The 21770-nt window shown below is 41.5% G+C and overlaps 1 protein-coding gene across 1 annotated transcript in view; it reads left to right on the forward strand.

Annotated features, from left to right (window-relative positions):
* Window positions 1–21770, forward strand: part of LOC103179245 (ribosome-binding protein 1) — a 65354-nt gene that overhangs the window by 23247 nt on the left and 20337 nt on the right. Inside the window, 3 exon segments of the mRNA XM_007894428.2 lie at window positions 18709–18866; window positions 20662–20784; window positions 21510–21662. Of these exon segments, the coding sequence (XP_007892619.2) occupies window positions 18709–18866; window positions 20662–20784; window positions 21510–21662 (434 nt within the window).

Raw genomic sequence — 21770 nt, forward strand, 5'->3', positions numbered from 1 at the left:
GTATATAATAAAGAATATAATAAAGAATAATATTATTATATTGTAATCAAAATACAATAAAATACTACAATATCTCCGTCCCTACTATTATATAACACAACAAAATGTCTTGTATTATTACTTTTAGTTTGTCCACAATACACCCAGACACTTCACTTTACAGTACAGGCTGTGAGGTGCTTTGCGATATCTCCCTCATATAACAACCCAAAATATAAGAATTATTATTATTTTAAGGCAGATTTCCTTTTGGAGCTTAACTGAACTGTTGCCTATCTTCTTATGACCTTGCAATAGACTTTTCAGAAATTAAACCATTTCTAAACGGAGCAGTCTAAGAGAAACTTACAAAAAGTAATGCTGGAGAACTAATAGAGGTGAAACAATATGGAGAGGATCATGCACTGCTGTCTGATCTTTACCCTTAGTGTCAATTAAGTTTTGTTAAAGGGTGAAGGTTGTGGATTAACCTCCAGTTTTTTTTAAGTAACTTGGCATTTTAAAGAGTACTTGTACCATTTGAATAATACCCTTATGCAGTTCTGAAGGCTTCCCTGGAGCCATTGATGAGAGACAAAGAAATGTAAGATTTACAATCTGAGAAGAAGGTGGTTAAAGAGAATGCCATAGTATTTAACAGATTAAATAATGTAAATAAGGTAAATGCTGACTAATGCAGTGCTTCAATAAGACAAGGGAGTAATAAGGAAGATGATCTTCATCCAAAGCATTATAAATGATTGAAACGGTCGACCGAGCTAGGCAATATTTGGGATGTTCAAAATACCATTCCGTGCCTTAAAGTGATAGTTGGTAAACTTGAGCGATGAGCTTTGGCCAATCAAGTGTATTTGTTTTTACTCAAACTCATTTTTTTGTATATTCTTATGGCAGGGCAGCTGTGTGTGCTGCATGATTATGAAGGCTCTAGGCGTCCCTGACATTTATTTGCTGACTGGCGTTAGCACAGTACGAAACTTCTCTTTCATAGTGGAAGTGGTTGGGTGCTGAACACTTCCTCCTCCATGGCAGCACTTTGTGTTTACTTATGGCTGTTTGTGTTGTCCTGTCACTGAGGAGAAGAAGAGCAAATTTATTTGATTTCAGAACATCTGGTCAGCACATTTCAGCCCACAACCGTGATGGGAAGCTAATAACCCTTCAGCGCCTGTGACTGCTCAGCTTGTTTCCGTAACTAGAGAACCTATAAAACCCCTTTATACCCCCTAAGGGTACTTTCTAGCAGGGACCATTCGCTCTCACACTTGGTCGATTTAAAGAAAAGAATAACTGGATTTTTTTAAAATGGTATGTAGGAAGCAGGCAAATTACTTTTGTTATCTGAAGCGTAAAGCTGAAGTTGAACAAATTGGAACTGTGAACTGGCAGCTCAGAGCCATCATGTTACATACAACTCTTGACTATTTACCTGCACTGATTCCTCTAGCCCGACCTCCTTCACAGCCTGGTTCCTAACCGGTTATTTTTCCAGCTCTTGTTTGAAGACGTGATTTGGCGAAGCATCAATCAATTGAATTGATTTGGAGTTTAGTGAGGAAAAATATTCCTTAACACTTTTGACTAACAATTATTATTTTTTAATTTGTAAAATTAATTTTAATTAGCCCAGGGAGATGTTTAAAAGATAAATGTTTCCATTATTGGTTAGGTGCCAGCCTGTCTCAGTTGGTACCCCTTACATCTATGAATTAGAAAGTTATAGGTTCAAGTCCCACAGCAGGACTTTGAACTTGCAATGCAGTCTAGGTGACACCCCAATGCAGTGCAAGTCGAGTGCTGTAATGTTTTTCTGGGAAGTGCCATCTTTCATATGAAACTGAGATCCTGTCAACTTGTCCAGGTGGACGTGAAAGATCCCACGACTATTTGAAAAGAGAAGGGAGTTTCTCCTGGTGACCTAGCCAACAATTCCCCAAATAAAATTGGTCACTCACTCCATAGCTGTTTGTGGACATTGCTTTGAGCAAAAAAAGGCCTGCCTTGTTCACCTACGAAACACACAGTCATTGCATTTTACAGCAAATTCTGTGAAATGTTTTAAGATGTCCTCCCAACTCAAAAGGCGCTATATCAAATTTAAGGCTTATTATTGATTATTTGGTGTCTGTTGTGAGTGTTTAACTTGCATAATACAACTGCACATGAGTTAATGTACACATTACCATTTAACAAAGATATACACAATCTTACTGCATCCTTTTAAACTTAAAGCCTGTGTATAAAAAGGCTTGAGGGAATACTTTCTTGAGAAATAATAATAGGAATGATTTGAGTTACATTTTCAAAAAAAAATTCCAAACTTTATTTCCCAGGCAACAACTACCCTCAAGCCTTCCTATCCTCGCCAAATGGCCATTCTTGATGCAGAAGCCTCAGGAGTCTGTGCCAGCAATCTACGTAGTCACTGGGGGAGAATCTAATGCAAAGACGCCCACACATGGTCACTTTGAAGCAGGAGTCAATAGACAGAGATCAGAAGCCGGTACCCAAATGCAGGATGTCATGTCAAGCGAAGCTCCCTGGGAGAGATCAGTGAGCCAAGCACAACTTGGAGTCCTAAAGCTGGGAACTCCTTGACTACGTAGCTCAATTTTGTCCTGACCTTTGCTTTAACTAACAATGACGTGGATTTCTTCCCCTGCCTACAACAATAACTTTTGTTTATTTAGGGTCTTTCGTGCGGGATAGTGCACTCTTGGAACCAAGTGCCATATACATCTTGTGAGCACTATGCCATAAAGGGCAGAATTTACTAGTTAAAATCTCAGTTAGATTTGAAGTTGGCAGCAGTTGGAGAACTGCAATGCACTTGAGACCCAGGCCTGGGGAAAGGGATAGCAGTAAGTTTCTGCTTCTGATACACTATCTAGAAACCTTGCACCAATGTGAGGGTCTTGACGTCAGACTCAGCTGTGATGCCCCTTTAGTTGAATAACTTGACAGTGAGACTGACCCAGGAAAAATGGCCACTCGAGCAATGTTTCAGAGGTTATGGGTTATAACAGGAAAGAGTAGACATACCTTCAGAAAGGAAGGAGGGAGAATTGGCAGAGAGAGAAAAAAACCCTCAGCAGTGCCCATTGTGGAAGCTTAGAGACACCCCACTTTAAAGAGAAACACTGGAAGAGTAATAGACTCGTTGGTTAAATGCCCTTAATTATACACTTTCCAGGGGGTGGGGGGAAGGGGAATGCATTTGAATTATTTTCTTACTGTTGCAAGAATACGAGCCAGGGGAATTAAAACTAACATTCCTAATAAATGGCATCAACCCAGTGTAATTATGAAACCATTAGCTCTCAGCGAAACAGTATTCGGTTTTGGTAACCACAGTAGCACAAGGTTTGGCTGGCAGTTCTGATCCTCAGCTTTTCACTTCAATTAACACTTTCATTTGGAGCTGGTTCTTGAGACTACTTTGCATCCAGTCCAATCATATTGGCCTGTTAAATGGGGACACTGCATTGCACAGTATTTATTGTGGACAAGATAATGTGTCATAAAAGTTAATAAAAATGCTAAGTCCTGTGTTGGAAAGCATCCTGATTGCAAAATTGAGTGCATCGCTGTCTAAAGAAGAGAAGCCACATTGAAGCAGGTATTCCTTTGTGCCGGTGCAATTTTGCTCTTTGTGTGACATTTTAGTATTTCAACTCAACATGTTCAATTAAGTGCACGGCTCTGCAAATCCTCATTGCCTGGATCTGCAGAAGATTTTTTAAATAATGAAATCTGTTTTTTTAATAGAAGTTAAAGCTGACAAGGTAATCGGAAACTGTGTTTCCTCTCTAGGTTTGGCTCGGAGTGTACTGTAAGTCTGTTATTCTGGGGTCTCTGCTGGCTTTGTCAGACAGCTGAAGAAATAATTTTTTCAGCCTATTGACGAGGCATATAATTTGCTGTGGAACTTGTTGATAGGCTATTACTTAGTAAAGTGGGGGAAAGGGGTATAGCTATTAACCCTGGAATAGATCCAAGTAATTTATGTACACTTCAACACCCGGCTCAGTGCTGTACTTAAATCTCTTCTGCTAGACTATGCTTTAAACCCCTTTCGGAAAATAAAGGATTTTCAATATGAAAAATACATATATATTTATATTGTACTACATTACTTTAAGATAAACCATTTATAAATAACCTGAAAAGGATATTGGAGCAGATGCAAAGTTCGTTGTGTTTTTTAATGGAGAAATTACATTGTCACATTACTCAGCCTTGCCAGTTCAAGTAAGATCAACATGTTCAGCCCTCTGTGAGGCAAAACTGGTCCGAGGTTTACGTCCACTGATTTAAAATTTAATACAGTAAATCCTGGCTTACCGGATTCTCGGTGTCTGGAATTCGTATCTAGTTGGACCGGGCCCCAAACTTTTTTAATTAAAATTTTTTGTGTGTTATTTTCCACCAGCTCACTGTCCTAGCATGTGTCCTGTCTCACCATTCTCGCTGGTCTTCAGTGATCGGGAATATTGACTTTGACTCAGTCTGAAACCCGCAAGTAGAAGATAGTTTATTCGCTATTTTCTGCTCACGAATGTCAAACAATTACAATACCGATACAGGCATTGTAATTACACTTAGCCAGAAATTCCAAATTTACTCTCCCACTATCCCCCCCACCCACTCCTCACACACCCCACCTCCATTAGTCCAGTTAGTTGCGGTTTCAGTTTATTGTGCAAAATTTTGGAATATTCTTAAACATAGAGCTAATTTAGAAGCTGGTTGTCCCGCAATTCATTTTAAGAAATTCCCAAAAACGTCTTCCAAATGAACGCAGAATTTTAAAACATTTCAAAATTTTTCATGTACTTCATTTGAAGGCCCTGATCTTAAGGCTAATTTGGGGCCTCTGGTGGCATATCAAAGAATACTCCAGTGAAATATTAAAATAGTGCAGGTAGTGGAAAACAACAAGCACTCCAAATAATGTAGCTATTATTGCTAAATGGCAATCCCACTGGAAATCCACTGCTTTCAAATTGTGCAAAGGTACACTCTGAAAGAGCCAGAAATGCATATGAATATTAATTTTTGTGTTGCTCTTCATAAATGTTTACATTTTTCGATGTGTCTATAATCCTGTCGGTGTGTACCCAGGAAGCACTTTGCCTGTCTGCATCCTCAGTCTGAGCATATTGGAGCTCAGAGGCTCAGTATGCTGCTTCTCTGCTGCTGTGTTGATTCTTGAGCGTAGCTGGCTTTTGGAACAGCACAACACCAAGAACAACACCAATAGCAACTTGTATATATAGCACCCTTCACACGATTAGATCTCAGAGCTCTTAACAGTGAAATGGTTTGATGCCAAGCTGGAAAGAGAGAAGAGATGACTGATGAAAGTGTTGAAGAGGAACATCTTCAGGTGTGATTTAAAGGTGGGCAAAGAGGAAGGCAAGAAAAAGGGAATGAGATAGGGGCCTTACAGAGATTCAAGGCATATTGGCTGAAAGCACAGCTGCCAATGGTGAGCGGATGGGACGAGGGACATGCAGAAGACCTGATCCGGCTGAGTAAGGGAGGGTATGAGCCTACAAACTATCTGCCACCACCAAACTTACAGAGGAACATTTTTCTTACGTGCAAAACATAAAGTCTTTAAATCAGTTCATATCCTTTTCTCTCCAAAACATTTTTTTTTGCAAACTACTAATTAAAGCCACGCAACTTGTTACTTCTGATGTTAACATGACTTTTGGCTCTTCAGAGGGTTGCTGATCTAACAAGTAAACAATCCAAAAATTCCAAGTGGGCACTGTACCAAATAGGCATTTTCCAAATTTAGTCAAACTAGCAATTAGTGGAAACCAGCTGTCCTCCCATAACCCAGGGTATGGAACATTTCAGCATCCAGAACTATCTGGTAAATACTGTACAAAAAATAACAGCAACTTTTATTATTTTAGTGCCCTTCAAGCAGGATAATGTCTCTGAATGCCTCACAATGACGGGGTCGTACCGAGCATGGGGAGGGGGAAATAACAGTCAGTGAGATGACAAAGAGGTGGGGTTGTAGGCGAGATTGAACGATAGATTGAGAGTGAGGTAAAATGGAGGGGTTGAGGGACGCAGTTGCAGAAATTAGGGGCATAATAACTGTAGGGATTGACAGCAGGCCTGAGTTATCCAAGTGGAGGGGGCGTAGGAGAAGCAGAGGAGTGGGGTAGGAGAAGATCAGAGGGATAGAGAAGTGCTGGAAAATGAAGGGATTTATAGGTGAGGATGTAATTGATCGGTCAGTGGACCCTGGCGAGGAGTGGGTTGAGGGGCATGCAGCACTTGCTGTCTGGCTTTGGATTAGTTGGAGCTTATGGATGGTGGAACTAAAATACAGAGAAAAGTTTTGCCTGCTTTGTATCAGCTGGCCTGACTCTCAGGATGGCGCCCTCTACTTCATCAGTACCACATTGCCCACCTTCTGCACCAGCCTTGCCGTCCTGTAGTCCCCTCGGAGTGAGGCTGCCAGTGTCACAGTAAATTAGGGTCAGTTTTGTGCTGTGAGCTCACAATCATAAGGAACTGGGCTGAGACTGGCCAAAAACATTTCACAGAGGACCTTATAGCCATCAAACAGAGGGGATTTAAATCACATTAGTTTGGGCTGGATTCATCCTGAAGTTGTAGAGGTGAAAGACCAGCATGCTAATCCTCAGTACCATCCTGTTCCAACCAGTGTATGACTCAAAGGAGTTAGATTCAAGTGACTCTTAAATGTATCCTTTTCATTATGGATTTTCTGTGTGCTAGGTTGCCAGGTCTCTCCACACTGAGTTGCCACCATTGACCGAATGAAAACAGACGTTGCAGGCCACATGCCAAAATAGTGATAGATTCTGCCAATTCACTTGTTTGATTGATGCCTTTAATCTAATGGTCAGAGTGAGTGTGATTTATCCATTCCTACTCTGCCTGTCTTCTGAATAAAAATAAAAAGCGACTCAGAACTGTTAGCCCTTCCACTTCTGAGCCACAGCTCATGCCACAAGAGTGTTCAGGTAAAATCTGTTCAGAGCAGAAAAAGTAGGTGGAGGAAATGCTCTTTGTTGGAAGATAGTTCATGAACATAAATTCAGGTTAAATGTCAATGCTTAAGGCATATCTAGAGTGGTCTGAATACAACTGATGCAGAGATATGTGTTTCTAAAATAAAATAGCTTTAGAAGCACATAGTTCAGCAAAACCTGCACTTGCTGTTTTGTTACTTTACTGCTTCTTATGTATCATGAAAAACATCTAGAATCCTAAAAGGGCAGCCTACATTATGTCACTTATTGATGACCACACTTGACTATAACAATAACAACTTGCACTTATATAGCGTTCTCCACGCAGGGAAGCGTCTCAGAGCGCTTAGTGACTAATAATATTTAATAATTAATAATAAGTTTGGTGTGCAAAGGAAATAAGTTTGGATTTTTTTAATGTAAAACAAATTGAGGTCAGTGAGAATGTGTCAGGTCAGCGTGTCTGTCTGAAATGAACATTCACCCTGTTGGTGAGGCCATACAATGTTGTGGACTTTCACCAGGAGCCCAATACGGGAAGCTGTGTTTTCTAGACGAACTATACTTGCTTTTTATCTTTATTGAGATTAGAAAACGTAATATTGAGTTAGTCCACGACGCAACATCAAACCAACGGGGGAAAACACCCACTGGTCATTGGCTCCCATTCAGATAAATCCAGGGTTTATTTTACTAATGATTAACACAGAATAACCACTGTCATATTGCATTGTAATATATGCGCTTCCTTTCATTACAGACACAGTTTTTAACCTGATTTTTTGATTTTGACCATACAGTTGCTCTATGCTTTAAATATTATTTTTTCATATTTCATTTGGTCTTTCTTGAGATCCATATGGGATATTAGCTACATCTATCTCTGGGAAAAGCTCCAGAAAGAGACAAACCAGTGACAAATGTGGAGCTAAGTTCAGAATTGGTACCTGCTGGTGGATGTATCTCTGAATCAAATCTATTGTTCCTAACCCATTGGTTTTTACTTTCAGACGAAAGTGCAACATGCACTTTTCGTCCAAAGGTATTAACTTGGCCCAGTTGGTAGCACTCTTGCTCTAAGTCAAAGGTTTCTTGGTTCAAGTCCCTGTCGATAAATCACAGAACTGGAAGTGTGGCAGAGGTGCTGTTCTTCGGATGAGATGTTAAACTAATGTCCCATCTGGTTGTTCAGGTGGACGTTAAAGCACTATTCGAAACGAGAAGGATATTTCTCCCTGGTCAATAATCCTTCAAATAAAAATCGGTCAGTCACTTGATGGCTGTTTGTGGGATTTTATTGTGTGCAAATTGGCTGTCATGTTTGTCTATAAAATAGTGACTCCATTTATAATAAATCCTGTGAAGTACTTTGAAAAGACTTCCCAATTTAATTATCAAATGTAAGAATTAATGTATTATTAATATTACTGAATCATTCTAATTTCTCACAACTATAATTGAATAAAAAGAAGCTTATTGGATAAAATCACTGCCAACTTGAAAATGACTTATGATGAGCTGAAAGAGGTCTTGTTTGAACCCAGGATTGGGTTGAATTAGTATTAAAGATGAAGATAAGGAGTAAACCACAAGATCACAATATTGGTTTGTCTCAGCTCATCCGATCTCAGATATCCAGAACACCCACCTTCCCCCTCTACCACCCATCAGTCATTAAGTACCTTCTGAGTAAAGAAATATTTCTTGGGATCTGTCCTGAAATTGCCCTTCACAACTCGAAACCTGTGTTCTACTGTCTTGTTGCATCCTGAAGTATTCATCTGGGTTCCCTTTTTCAATCCCATTTACAATATTACAACTCTGCGAGAACCTCTCTGAGACATCTTCTCTTGAGATGAAAACCAAATTGAACTGGGGGGGAAAAGGAAAGGAAATTGGCCACAGAGGTCGAGGAGAAAAGAGAAAATAATAATTAAATAAAATTCAAACCTTTTAAGATCAAATATTTAACATAACATTTTCAAAATAAAGAACGTGTTAATGTATTATAAAGAATCAAATTTGCAACAAAATCAATGATAAAATCATTAAGCTTGTAGAAGTGCAATCACCTAAACTATTGCTAAGAAGTGTTTACGCCCAAACATTACAGAGCTATTTCTGTATTGCCAGGAGCAAGGACAGGCTTTGTGAGCACAATTAGGCAGTAGGAGGGCCTCTCTGGAACTTTTATAAAGTCGTTTGACCTGGTTTGTGCTGCAAACAGTGACAGAGAGTCAGTGGACTGCATGTTGTTACACCACAGGGTTCTTGTAGTTCAATCAATCAAGCTGAGACGCTGGCTTTATTTCTATATTTAGCTACAACGAGAGGGAAAACGTTCTTTTTCTCTTAATGGGACAAGGGAACATTGTTCCATAGAAGACATTCAATTTGTTGGTGCTCATGTTGGGTTTTTCCATTATAAACATCATAGTGAAAAGATTTGCTAGCATTTATGACCTGCGTGTAATAGACTCAATTAAAAAAACATTTTTACTTATAATTAGTCAATGGCATTCATTGAAATACTGCTGTAGTCAGGATTTGTGTTTGTTCTACATGTGATGTATAGCAGAAAAGAAATGCCCAAGCACAAAGAAGTAATTGAGCGTAATGTAGCAGTTATTGACCGGTCAGCTCCTGTTAACCCTGCAAGCGAAAGCCCTAACAGGGAGGGTGGTCCTAGCTTGACAAGCAGTGGGAAAGCTTGCCAGACAGTGATATCAAAGGCAAGCTATGCAGTTTCAGCTGGATAGACTCCAGTACTATCCAATGCACACTCTGAGGGTCCAAGCCTTGGCTCTTGCCAACCTGCACCTAATACTTTCTGGAATTAGGTAAGCAGGACGTAACCTTCCAGGGAGAGAATGCACATTTAATTCCAATAATCTATATCTGGAATTTCCATGTGTAGGTGGGATGCATGGAATTCTCAGTTTAGTTTGGATACTCTTAAGCATGGTGATGATGGGTGTGTCAGACCTCAAAAAAATAAGCAAGGTAAGGCTTTTGAGGGTTTTGAACTATTGGTTGACAAAGAAAGATTCTGGTTCAATGCCAATGAAAAAGAAAATAGAAAAACACAATGAAACAGTTTAATTCCCATCGCCACCATAGAGTGAGTACTGTGTGATGGAATCAAGGGAGGGGAAGTACAGATGGGGAGCAAAGGAATGCTGCGGAACATTAGGTAAGTCAGTCTGCGAAGGAAACTTGTCATTTTCTTCACTAAGTGATGTCTGGCTTTTTTGCCAATTTTCTTCCCTTTCCATCCCTTCGTCTACCCCTGAAAGTGCTGACTCATGTTTGGGTCAGCTTTCATTTGCCAAGTGGTCATATCTTATTTGTGAGCTTAGACAGTGAGGGCTGATAGTATATTTGAGGGCTTCAAAGCCGAGCACGTTTCTCTCCTGACCTAATGCCAAAAAGGGCAGGGATCATTGCACAGTGATCAAGAGCAGGAATGCTGCATGAGTTTTCCTATCACAGCTTCAGGAGCACAATTGGAAAGAAAGAATGTGCATTTTATAACGCCATACCATGATGAAATGTCTCAAGGCACCATACAGTAATCGTTGTGTTTGGATGCAAATGCAGCAGCCATTTGCACCAGCAAGATCCCACAAACAGCAATAAGATGGAATGACCAATTAATTTGGAGACTATTGGCGAGGATACTGGGAGAAACTCCCTTCACTTTTGGAATAGTTTAATGGAATGTTTAAAATCCATTTTTAGAGCAAGATGGGACCTTGATTTGATATGTTGTATGAAGATGGCACCTCCACAATACTGCAATGGTAGCCCGACTCTTCCCAGATGAGAGCAGCTAGCTCAGCAGATGGGAATTGAATCGTGTCATCTGTCCAATATGTTTGATCTATTGCTACATCAAATGGTGGTTTTATCCTGTGTTTTCTGTTTAGAGTAGGATTTGTGAGATAGAGAAAATTGACCCTTGAACATTGATCCCCAATCTAAATAACACTGTATTAGAGATGACAATAAAAATTTAGGTATAATTAGATCTGATTCTAACACTCATTGAGAGCATGGTGAAACTCCGCACCCACTGATAATAATACGCATGATGAATTTATTACTGAAATGATCAACCACTAGCTGTTTACTCGTATCCGGGTACCACATTGTTTACCTGTATCCAGGTACTACACCCCATTTTCATAAAATATTACAGGTAATTTGGCATAACAAGTCTGTGCTGGTGTTTTTCTCCATAAATCCCACTTGCTTTACAGCCACCAACCCCACCCCCTCACCCCTCCATACTCTTTAATATTCCTCCTCATTTTCAAGAATCTATCCAATTCCCTTTTAAAATAATTTAATTAGTGTCCATAAAAACAATTTATGGACTCTGATTAAACAACAGCTTGAGGCAGAGAATTCCACATGTGAAAGTAATGTCTTCTGAGCTTCCCTTTAATTCCTTTTATGGTTAACTTAAGTGTGTACCCTCTGGTACGTAATTATTGACTCACACGCAAGTCAAATAATCTATTACTATTTAATCTACTGTGCGCAATTGGCTGCCGCGTTTCGCCCACAAAATATACAGTCAATTCACTTTGCAGTATATTCTGAGAAGCGCTTTTAAGTCGTTGCAAAGATGTGATAAGGCGCTATATCAAATGCAAGGATTTTTAAAATTATTATTACCCTATCACAGTCCTTAATAATCTTGAAAACCTCTCTCAGATAATATTTTAATCTTCTCAACTGGGGTGTAAAAAATCCCATATTTCACATCTCTCATCTTAACTGAAACCTCTTATCCCTTGTATCATCCTAGTAAATCTACACTCTATTTTTCCTTTGCTTTTACAGTATATAATTCTTAAAATGGATAACTAAAACTGTACATAATACTCCCATATGTGAGCTAAGTAAGGCCTTGTGCAAGTTACATTATCTCCTTGCTTTTGTATTCTATGCCTCTGGATATATAAACCAAGGATTCTATTTGCCTTTTTATGGCCTTATTTATCTGTACTGCTACAGTTTATTTGTGCCATTGTCTTGTCGCAAACCTCTTGTCTGGTGCCTCAACAAATGCTTTTATGAAAATCCATAATGACCACATGCACTTTATTTTCCCTATCTATCCTCTGCTATTTCTTCAAATAATTCTATAAGGTTGGTCAAGCATGACCCACCTTTTAGAAATCCATGCTGATTTTCTGTATATTCAGGTATTCACTGTTTTCCTGTAAGTCTAGACATTCTGTGGCTTTGTCTTACATGTCTTCTTGCTTGGATAGGCACCTTTGCTCAGGCCCTTTTTGGAAACTGCTTCCACCCCCTCCCTTCCTCAAGAGTGTGCAAAGTCGAGAATTTACTGGGTGGGGAGATCATCTGCAAAGCCTCATCATAACAGTGCGCTCTTAAAATTTTATGCAAAGATAAAATGTGCTGTGTCCCACCCCAGCCCTCTTAGCATCTTTAATCAACATCGATACGCTCCCTCTTGGTGAAATCATCCGCAGACATGGGGTTAACTTCCACATGTTTGCAGATGACACCCAACTGTACCTCTCTGCCTCCACCCTTGACTCCAGGACCACTGCTGGAGAATGTCTGTCAGACATCAAGTCCTGGATGAGAACTAAGTTTCTTCAGTTGAACGTCAACAAGACCGAGGCTCTCCTGATTGGCTCCCATCAGCGCCTCCACACCTCTGGCGCTGACAGAATCACCATCCATGGATGCACACTCCACCTTGCTAAGCCAGTCAAGAAACTTGGGGTCTTGTTTGACCCTTAACTATCCTTCCTACCCCACATTCGCACCATGACCCGCTCTGCCTTCCCCCATCTCTGTAACATCACCTGGCTCCGCCACTGTCTCACACCGCAGGCTGCTGAAACCCTCATACATGCATTCATAACATTGAGGCTCGACCATGCAAGCTCCTTGCTTGTCGGCCTTGCCAACTGCTCTCTCCACAGGCTGCATATCATCCAGAATTCTGCAGCCCACGTTCTCTCCCGCACTAGGCTCCGCAACCCTATCACCCCCATCCTCGCCCGACTCCTCTGGATCCCCGTCACTCAGAGGATACAGTTCAAGATCCTGGTCCTCACCTTCAAAACCCTCCACGGTCTTGCTCCACCCTACCTCTGCGACTAACTCCCTACCATCCTGCCCGCTCCCTCCAATCAGCAGGCTCCAGCCTGCTCTACGTCACCGGCCTCGCCTACCCCAACATTGGCAGAGGGGCTTCTGCCACTCTGCCCCTACACTCTGAAATCATCCCGCAATCCCGCTGCCTTGGCCCCTCCCCTGCCTCCTTCAAGACCCATCTCAAAATCCTTCTCTACAACTGTGCTTGTGATCACCCTCCTTCCCCCCCGCCCTCCACCCTCCCCAATCCTGACCTCCAGCTTGGGTCCGAAACACTGACTGTCCAGCGCCTTGGGAAGTCCTCCCAACATGAAAGACGCTGTACAAATGTAATTTTGTTGTTGTTGTTGTCAATTGTCGACCAATTCATATATAATGAATAACATTTAAGACCATGTAAAAACACCGCCTTATGTGTTTCCCATGAGTTTGTCTAATCTGTTTGGTAGCGATGACAGCATAATCACCGTTACCAAAAACATTCCCAGAACTCTGACTAAGAAAGGAACATGTTACTACATACTTGTGCATGGATCCAACATAGGATCATCTGCACAAAACTGCATGACTCTGTGGCCTGTAAATAGTGAACTTCCTACCAGTATCTATTCAAAATCCTTTGGCACTCCCCTCACATCAACCTGTGTGGTCTGGGCATGAATCCAGGATTGGAATGAGTTGTATTAACATAACCATTGGTTTAACTTTTTAATAACAGGATTATTTGCTTGTGGTATGTCGCTGTTCATACATAGAACACAAGGGTTGATAAAACTTCCCTCAAATCAAACGTCTCAATTTTCTTCATAGACCCTCTTACGGATGCTTCACTTTTGCATTGGTTAAACTGAACGAAAACAACTTTTAAAATATAGGGGTAAAAAAAGTACAATTGCTATATTATCATCATTATTTTAGGAATTGCTCCACATTATTCTGAGACTGCTGATATTATCTGCCTTTGGTTAAATTATTTGGTTTGTTTTTCCCACTTTGAAATTTTTGCTACCTTTACCTCCATTTTTATCTTCTCTCCCTCCTTGTTCACACTGCCCTCAGGGAAAGCCCTTCTTTAGTAAATGTCTTGGAGGGGGCGAGATAGAGGTACTGTGGGATGGAGTTCCAGAGGGTGGGGGCAGAGTGGCAGAAGGCCTGCCCGCCAATAGTGGGGCGAGTGAGGCGGGGAAGTGAAGCAGGACGGAGCCCGCTGAGCGGAGGGTGCGAGCTGGATTGTAGGGGATTAGGCGGTCCCAGAGATAGGGGGGAAATGCCATGGAAGGCTTTGAACTGTATCTTGAACTGTATCCTCTGTGTGATGGGAAGCCAGTGGTGTCGGGCGAGGATGGGGCTGATAGGATCACGGAGCCTGGTGCGGGAGAGGACGCAGACTGCAGAGTTCTGGATGATCTGAAGGGTATGGAGGGAGGCGTTGGGGAGGTCAACATGCAAGGAGTTTGCATAGTCAAGCCTCAATGTAACTAAAGCGTGTATGAGGGTTTCGGCGGCCTGCGGTGTGAGACAGTGGCGGAGCTGGACGATGTTGCGGACATGGGGGAGGGCAGAGTGCGTCATGGCACAGATATGGGGTAGAAAGGATAGCTGAGGGTTAAACAAGACCCTAGGCTTTCGGACTGGCTTAGCAAGGTAGAGTGTACAACCATGGATAGTGATGCTGTCAGCGCCTGAGTTGTGGAGGCACTGACGGGAGCCAATCAGGAGACCCTCGGTCTTGTTGATGTTCAACTGTGGAAAGTTAGCTCTCATCCAGGTCTTGGACGTTCACTATTTACAGGCCACAGAGTCATGCAGTTTTGTGCAGATGATCCAAGTAAGCAGAAACATGTTCCTTTCTTAGTTAGAGTCTGTGAATGTTTTTTTAACAGTGATTATGCTGTCATCTCTGCCAAACAGATTAGACAAACTCATGGCAAACACATAAGGCGGTGTTTTTACATGGTCTTAAATGTCTGACAGACATTCTGTCAGGACAGCAATGGCTCTGGAGTCATGAGTGGAGGCAGAGACGTACAGTTGGGTATTATCAACATACATGTGGAAGTTGACCCCACGTCTGTGGATGATGTCACCAAGAGGGAGATTATAAATATTGAAGAGGAGGGGACTAAGGACAGAGCCCTTAGGAACGCCACATGAGAAGGTGCGAGGATTAGAGGAGAAACCATTTGTGGAGATGAAATGGAGGCACTGTGAGAGGTATAATCTGAACCAGTCAAGGACAGAGCCGGGAAGGTTGAGGTGAGAGGAGAGGCAATGGATGAGAATAGAGTGGTCGATGGTGTTGAAGGCAGCAGAGAGGTCAAGGGGGACGAAGAGGTAGAGGAAGCCCTGGTCGCAGATAGACAGAATATCATTTGTCACTTTGACCAGGAAGGACACATGTTTAAATCCGAATTGAACTGAATTAGCGGGTATCAGCCTGGAGCACCAATCAAAGGGCTACAATTTGCCTCTGGGCTAGGATGGGAAAAATTGGGATCCTGCTTCTAATTGCAATCGAGTGACTAATACAGGATATGTGTCAAGTCTGGAATTGGGTGAGGCCAGAATCATCACCTCCACAATGGAATAGTGTCATAACACTCACTGTGATGGTAACAATAAAGGAATATACAAATCTATAAATGAATGAAGAGCAGACTTCCTGTACACCAGCTCACATCAGAGCCTCCAGTAGAGGAGGGAGGAAGGGGAATATAAGCAGAAACATTCAATAAATATTCAGGAACAGATTCAACTCTATTAATCTATTTAAGATTCATGTAATTACATCTGGGTTTTTTGTGAAGAAGGTTACCTGACAATTTTTGTTAAATATTCGGGTGATTGAAGCACAGAAGGTGATCCTGTTTGAATAAATACCATTCTTCAACCACCGCCCTTGAATAAACATTTGGTTTGAATTGATGTACATTTTAATTCGATTGGACAGAAGCAGTTGATTTTAATTATCTGCCCTGTAGAAGCACTGTAATGAGTGTTATCTTAGGTTTAGGTGTTCAAACAAAGTCAGTATTCCATGTATTCAGCATTTAATCCATTAAAAATGAACCCTCCTTTCCTCTGTCTGGCCTTGTTTTCCATCTCATGTTTTAACTTAACATTGGCATCCTCCCTAAAATGGAATGGTTTGTTGGTTAGAGCTCCATTCACCACTTTGGACTTGCTCTTTAATAAAACTGTGCTATGTTACACGAATGCTGTCAGAACATTGATCTACTAATGTCCCTTAGAGCCACAGCAGTGAGAGCTTGAATTCACTGCTGCTTATAGTATCAATTCTCTGGGGACTCAGTAAGAGGTTGTGCTTGTGTGGTACACACACCATGTACCAAACACAGTGTCACCCATGCAATGTAATAGTGTGCTATACAAACCAGCAACTGAATACATGAAGGAGAGGGGAATAAAGTGGTAATCTTGAGGGTAATAAGAGGAGTGCAGACTCATGATGGATTATAAACATTGGCTTGGACTAGTTGGACTGAATGGCCTTTTTCAGTGCGTATCACTCTATGTAATTGATTTTTTTTAATACAAGTGTATCTATGCACTTTTTTCACTTTATCTTTCATGGTTATATTTGGGGATGAGCGTACCCATTTTTTATTTGTATTTTTATGCCTTTCCTCTGTTGCCTGAAGCCAGAAGTCGAGAGTTTGAGTTATTCTCCAGCTGCTGCCAGATGTGCTCAGCCTACTCCATGTGACACCTCCTATAGACCTTAGATCAGAAATACTGAGCAGGACAGGACTCAACCCCCTTTCCTTCAACCTTATGTTGTGGAAATGTTAAGCTAGAAGGTGAATGTGTCAGTGGTAGGGTGGGGAAAATGATTGTCTCTCTCTTGACTTCAAGATCCTCACACTCGTGTTCAAATCCCTTCTCTCCCTGGCACCTCCCTACCTCTCCGACCTCCTCACTCCCCAATCCACCACCTGGCGCCTCTGCTCGTCCCTCGCACCCTCCTCCCCACCATCGGAGGTCACACTTTCAGTCACTACACCCCAAAACTCTGGAACACTCTCCCTCAATTCCTCCGTCTGAAGTCCCTCCTGAAAACTTTCCTCTTCGACCGTGCTTACGGTCACCTCCCCCTCCCCGGCTCGGAGTCAGGCTCTGCCAATGTTAAGCACTCTGAGACGCTACCCTGCATGGAGGGTGCCATATAAATGCAACTTGTTGTTGTCTCTGCTCTGCCCCCCTCCCCAATGTAATATAAAAGGTAAATTTCCATTAGTAATGCAAAAGGATATGTATGCTCTCAATGTCACAAATCAACTTCCTTGTGATGGATGTTTGGCAGATGTGTGTGTGCATTAGTGTAAAAATTATACCATGCTGTTATTAAAGCCATTGCAAATAGTGAGCTGGTCATTTGAAAGAACGCGTTTTTCTGCCTCATTAGCAAAGTGTAATAATTTTTAATCATTTGCTTTTACCACCAGTGGTCGCTAAATGGTCTCCTAAGGTCTTGGGTAGCACTTGTGCATTCAGTCTAAGCACCAGCAGAGACCCACATTAGGCTAAGCCTGGGAGTAAGACTATTTTGTGTTAAAATTTTAGCTTTCTCAGAATTGTGGATTAAGTCTAAATTCTGCAACCCATTTTTTTGCAGTTGTTAAAAAATAAGACTGAATTTAGGAAACTTGCCCACGATTTCACCCTGCCTGGAATTGAACCCAGGTGTACTTTTTCTAGTCTTAACAAGCTATGACGTGATGGAATTTCGAACCTCTGCAGCGACCCACAATTCTCATGTTCTTAGCCTTAAGATCATTGTCTTAAAATGTAAGTTTCTGCAGAATTTTGAAAATTCTTAAATTTGGACATAATTTCAAAGACTTGCAGAAACCTAGCTACTAAATTAAGACTGAATCGAACATGGTTTTCCAAAAATTCTGCATGATCTTTCCTAAGTGTTTTGCTCACAAAATATAGAGTCAATTCACTTTACAATATATTCTGTGAAGTGTTTTGAAACGTCTTCAAGACATGATGAGGCACTTTTTCAAATGCAACCAATATTATTAAGAACATGAGAAACTTTGGGCCTATGGACATTGATATTTGTTTTTATTTTTATCCATGGAAATATTTTCAGCTGCTTGGTGCAGTAAAGTTTTTCTCTTTAGTTATTTGTCTGCAAAATGCACAGTCACTACACTTTTCAGTAGAACCTGTGAAGTCCTCCCAACTCTATTAAATACAAGGATTATTATTATTTTACAGGTTGGACAAATTAATTACCATAAAATCTGGTGCATAAATTGCGTCTTAGCGCAATTTAACACCTTTTTTTGTACCCTGATACGAGTGATCTTTGGCTCTTTGGTCGCTGTGTGTAAAAGCTGTAGGTGCACACACTTGCACACTTCCACAAGTTTGTAGGATCTTGCATTTGCGACACTAACTTTGAAGGAGTTTAAAGTTCATTAAGAGAATGGTTAATGTAAATGTAACTACGATATTGCTCTGCTCCTCTCTAACGTTCTCCTTTATCCTATTTTCTTAGCAGCAATTCCTGCTGACTCCTTGGATGGCCCATTGTACATTCCCTACAAGTCCCTAGTCTCCACTGTCAGCAGCATGGATTTTAGTGAGGGTGAGGCCCAGCGACTGATCGAAATCCTCATGGATAAAGCTGGCATTGTTCAGGACACCTGGCACACGGTAAGATAAAAGCTCAGTTCACTTTCACCATTATGACAGCCAATGGTGTTGATATTGCTTTTACCTTACAATCAAAAGCAGCGACAGAAAAAAATGTGTGCGGTTCCCAATTGCTTGGTGGCTCAGAGCAGCACAATGTGATGTGTGCTATATGGCCCTAACAGGTCTCAAAGCCTCAATCCTCGGTCTGTGCTTAGTTTGTGGATAGATTCATTCTTATTTAACACCTTAATACTTACGTAATTGAGTAAGTATTAAGGTGTTAAATAACGAGTTATGTGATCCAGTGGCTAACGTTACTGCTTGCTGTCGCTGTCTATTGGTTATACGGTCAAGGGCACTTGGTTTATATGCGGGAAATGAGCAGCATGTGACATCTGTACTCTGTGTAGACTTTGTATTTCCTAAGACATGATAAACTGAATGTTTACCTTGTTTGAACTATTGATTGTCTGCGTGGGCCTTATGAGAACTGCAGTCAGATAGAGGGGTGAAAAATTAACTCACCTGAATTTTTTTGCTCTAACTCAGCAAGTGCAATCTGCAAATACAGCACTTGAGGATTTTGAGGCAGCCATTGGATAGTCATATCTGGGTGGATTAGGAATGAACCCATGACTGATAGAATTTTAGAACAAACCCACCCAGCGGGTACCGACTGTGTTTACATTGTGGGCCTCAGTGAGAAGCAAGGCTGGTGAATCATCCTTGAGAGAGCATGAACATCTCCCACATTGAATCAAATTGACTGTGGATTACAATGAAATAGAATGACATCCATTGGGCCCACAAATGTTAATTTCATTTTTTTTGTGGAACAATCGTTTTTAAGATATGCACAGACTAGATATTACCCATAGTGTTTATTGGCATTTGGTCCTACCAAGTCTCTATTTTGTGTTCAATGTGAGACCGATTATTTGCCAACTCCATATAGTTGGGGTCTGGTGCCTTACCAACTGACCGCCGGGAAATCCCTCCAACTCTATCGACCTTCAGAGCGAGTTCCTACAAGTCAGCGTGATGCGTGGGGTTACCGGAAAGAGTCCTCACTCAGCTTCCAGAATCCATTAAAGAATCGTGTTTGAAATACACTGGAGCATTATTATATTGCGATGTTTGGGAGTTGTAAGATCACAACTCAACTATAGCGAAGGGCAATAGCTGGTCTCACCACACATGTGCTCAGCCAGCCGATTCGCTTCCTGCACGCCAGCCAATTGTTCCTGCATTAAAAGAAAAACGACTGAACTTCTGTGTCACCAGGCCACCGCCGACATCACTTCCTATTTGCTGATCATGCACAGGTTATTAAGCGCTTTAAGGATGTTGAGCTCTCTCTGATGCTACCCGGGTGAAGGGCACTATAGCAATGCAAGTTATTGTTGTATTTGGTTGGCATCATTTTATTATGTAAGCCGGAAGGCATGTAGGGAGTGAGTGAGCTGGCTGCGTGGGTGCTCAGCGAATGGGGTCCACAGTGCCACTATATTTTAACCAAATATATACTATAAAGAAGCACATTATAATAGAACTGCACTGTAGACCCTTAGACCTCTCCCCCCCCCACCACCCCCCCCCCCCCCCCATTATAACATTAGGGGTCTATCATTCCACAGCTCTTGTTTATTAATGATTATCCCAAAATAAATATTGTAGTTGTGGGATTCAGCATTGGAAAACTCCACATGTTGCATATGTACTTGTGTGCATCTGTGTGCGTTCATGTGTGAGTAAGTGTGTTTGTGCATGCGTATTGCTAATTCTTATTGATCTTTCTGTTTGTGATGTGTAGGCTACTCAGAAAGGTGACCCAGTTGCGGCTTTGAAACGGCAGCTGGAAGAGAAGGAGAAGCAGTTTGTAGCAGAACAAGAGGACTCCAGTGCAGCCAAAAATAAGCTTCGAGAGCTCAACAAGGTAAACACTCACTGTTAATTCCTAAAGGATTTATTTAGGGACGTTTAATCTATTCCCTTTATATCACAGACCACCTTCTCCTCAACAAACTTGGAAGCCTGTTTACTGAAAACAGGAAATTGCATATTTATTGTAATTCAACGTAGTTTAAAGAGTTTTCACATTTCTTGATCCTAGTTTAGTCTTCAGGTGATGCAGAGCACTGACTGGTACTGAGACTTCCAATATTTGTTTCTTGGTCTCAGTGTCACTCTATTTCTCAGCATGGGCTGCAATTGTAAAGCTAATATGATCTACAGCAAGAATAGGAATGGATGTCGGAGTCTACAAAAGTTATCCTGAGGCTTTGCTGTGCAGTAGTCTGACCACACTTAGAATTTGGTGTTTAGTTAGTCATCAAGTCCTAACAATAAAGAATTATAAATGTTTGGAATAATCTACCACCTTCCTGTCTCGGGTGCCCAGTCAGCTGTGTAAAGCACTTGAAGACATCCTCACTAGACGTATTGTACCAAGCAAAGAAATATTTGGTGTTATTCAAAATCGAACAAGATGCCGTGCTGAGAGTCCATGTACAAGAGGAATTAAGGCGATGAGGAAAATGTCCTTCCCTCAACATTTTGTTATGTCCAAGCAGAATGGTAATATGAGCTGCAGAGATGTGAACTCTCTTTACTTTTGCTCTAAGGCATTACTGTTATAAAGCACACTTTTCTACCTTGCAGGAATTTGGAGCTGAAAAAGCCAAGGCTGCTGCCACCGAGGCTAAACTGAAAGAGCAGCTGTCAGCACGGGGGGAGGAGTTGAACGCCATGCAGACCCGCATGCAGGCCAGCTACCAGGACCATATAACCGAGTCACAGCAGCTCCAGTCCAAGGTCACTAGCTACCACCTGAGCCCTTTTAATGCCTGTCCATATGTAATCTGTCCAATTGAGGCACTGTTGACATGTAACCTGGAGGCCACTGCTCCTTCATGCCCAGCT

This window comes from Callorhinchus milii, unplaced genomic scaffold (genome assembly GCF_018977255.1).
Source record: "Callorhinchus milii isolate IMCB2004 unplaced genomic scaffold, IMCB_Cmil_1.0 Scaffold3, whole genome shotgun sequence".
Lineage (NCBI taxonomy): Eukaryota > Metazoa > Chordata > Chondrichthyes > Chimaeriformes > Callorhinchidae > Callorhinchus > Callorhinchus milii.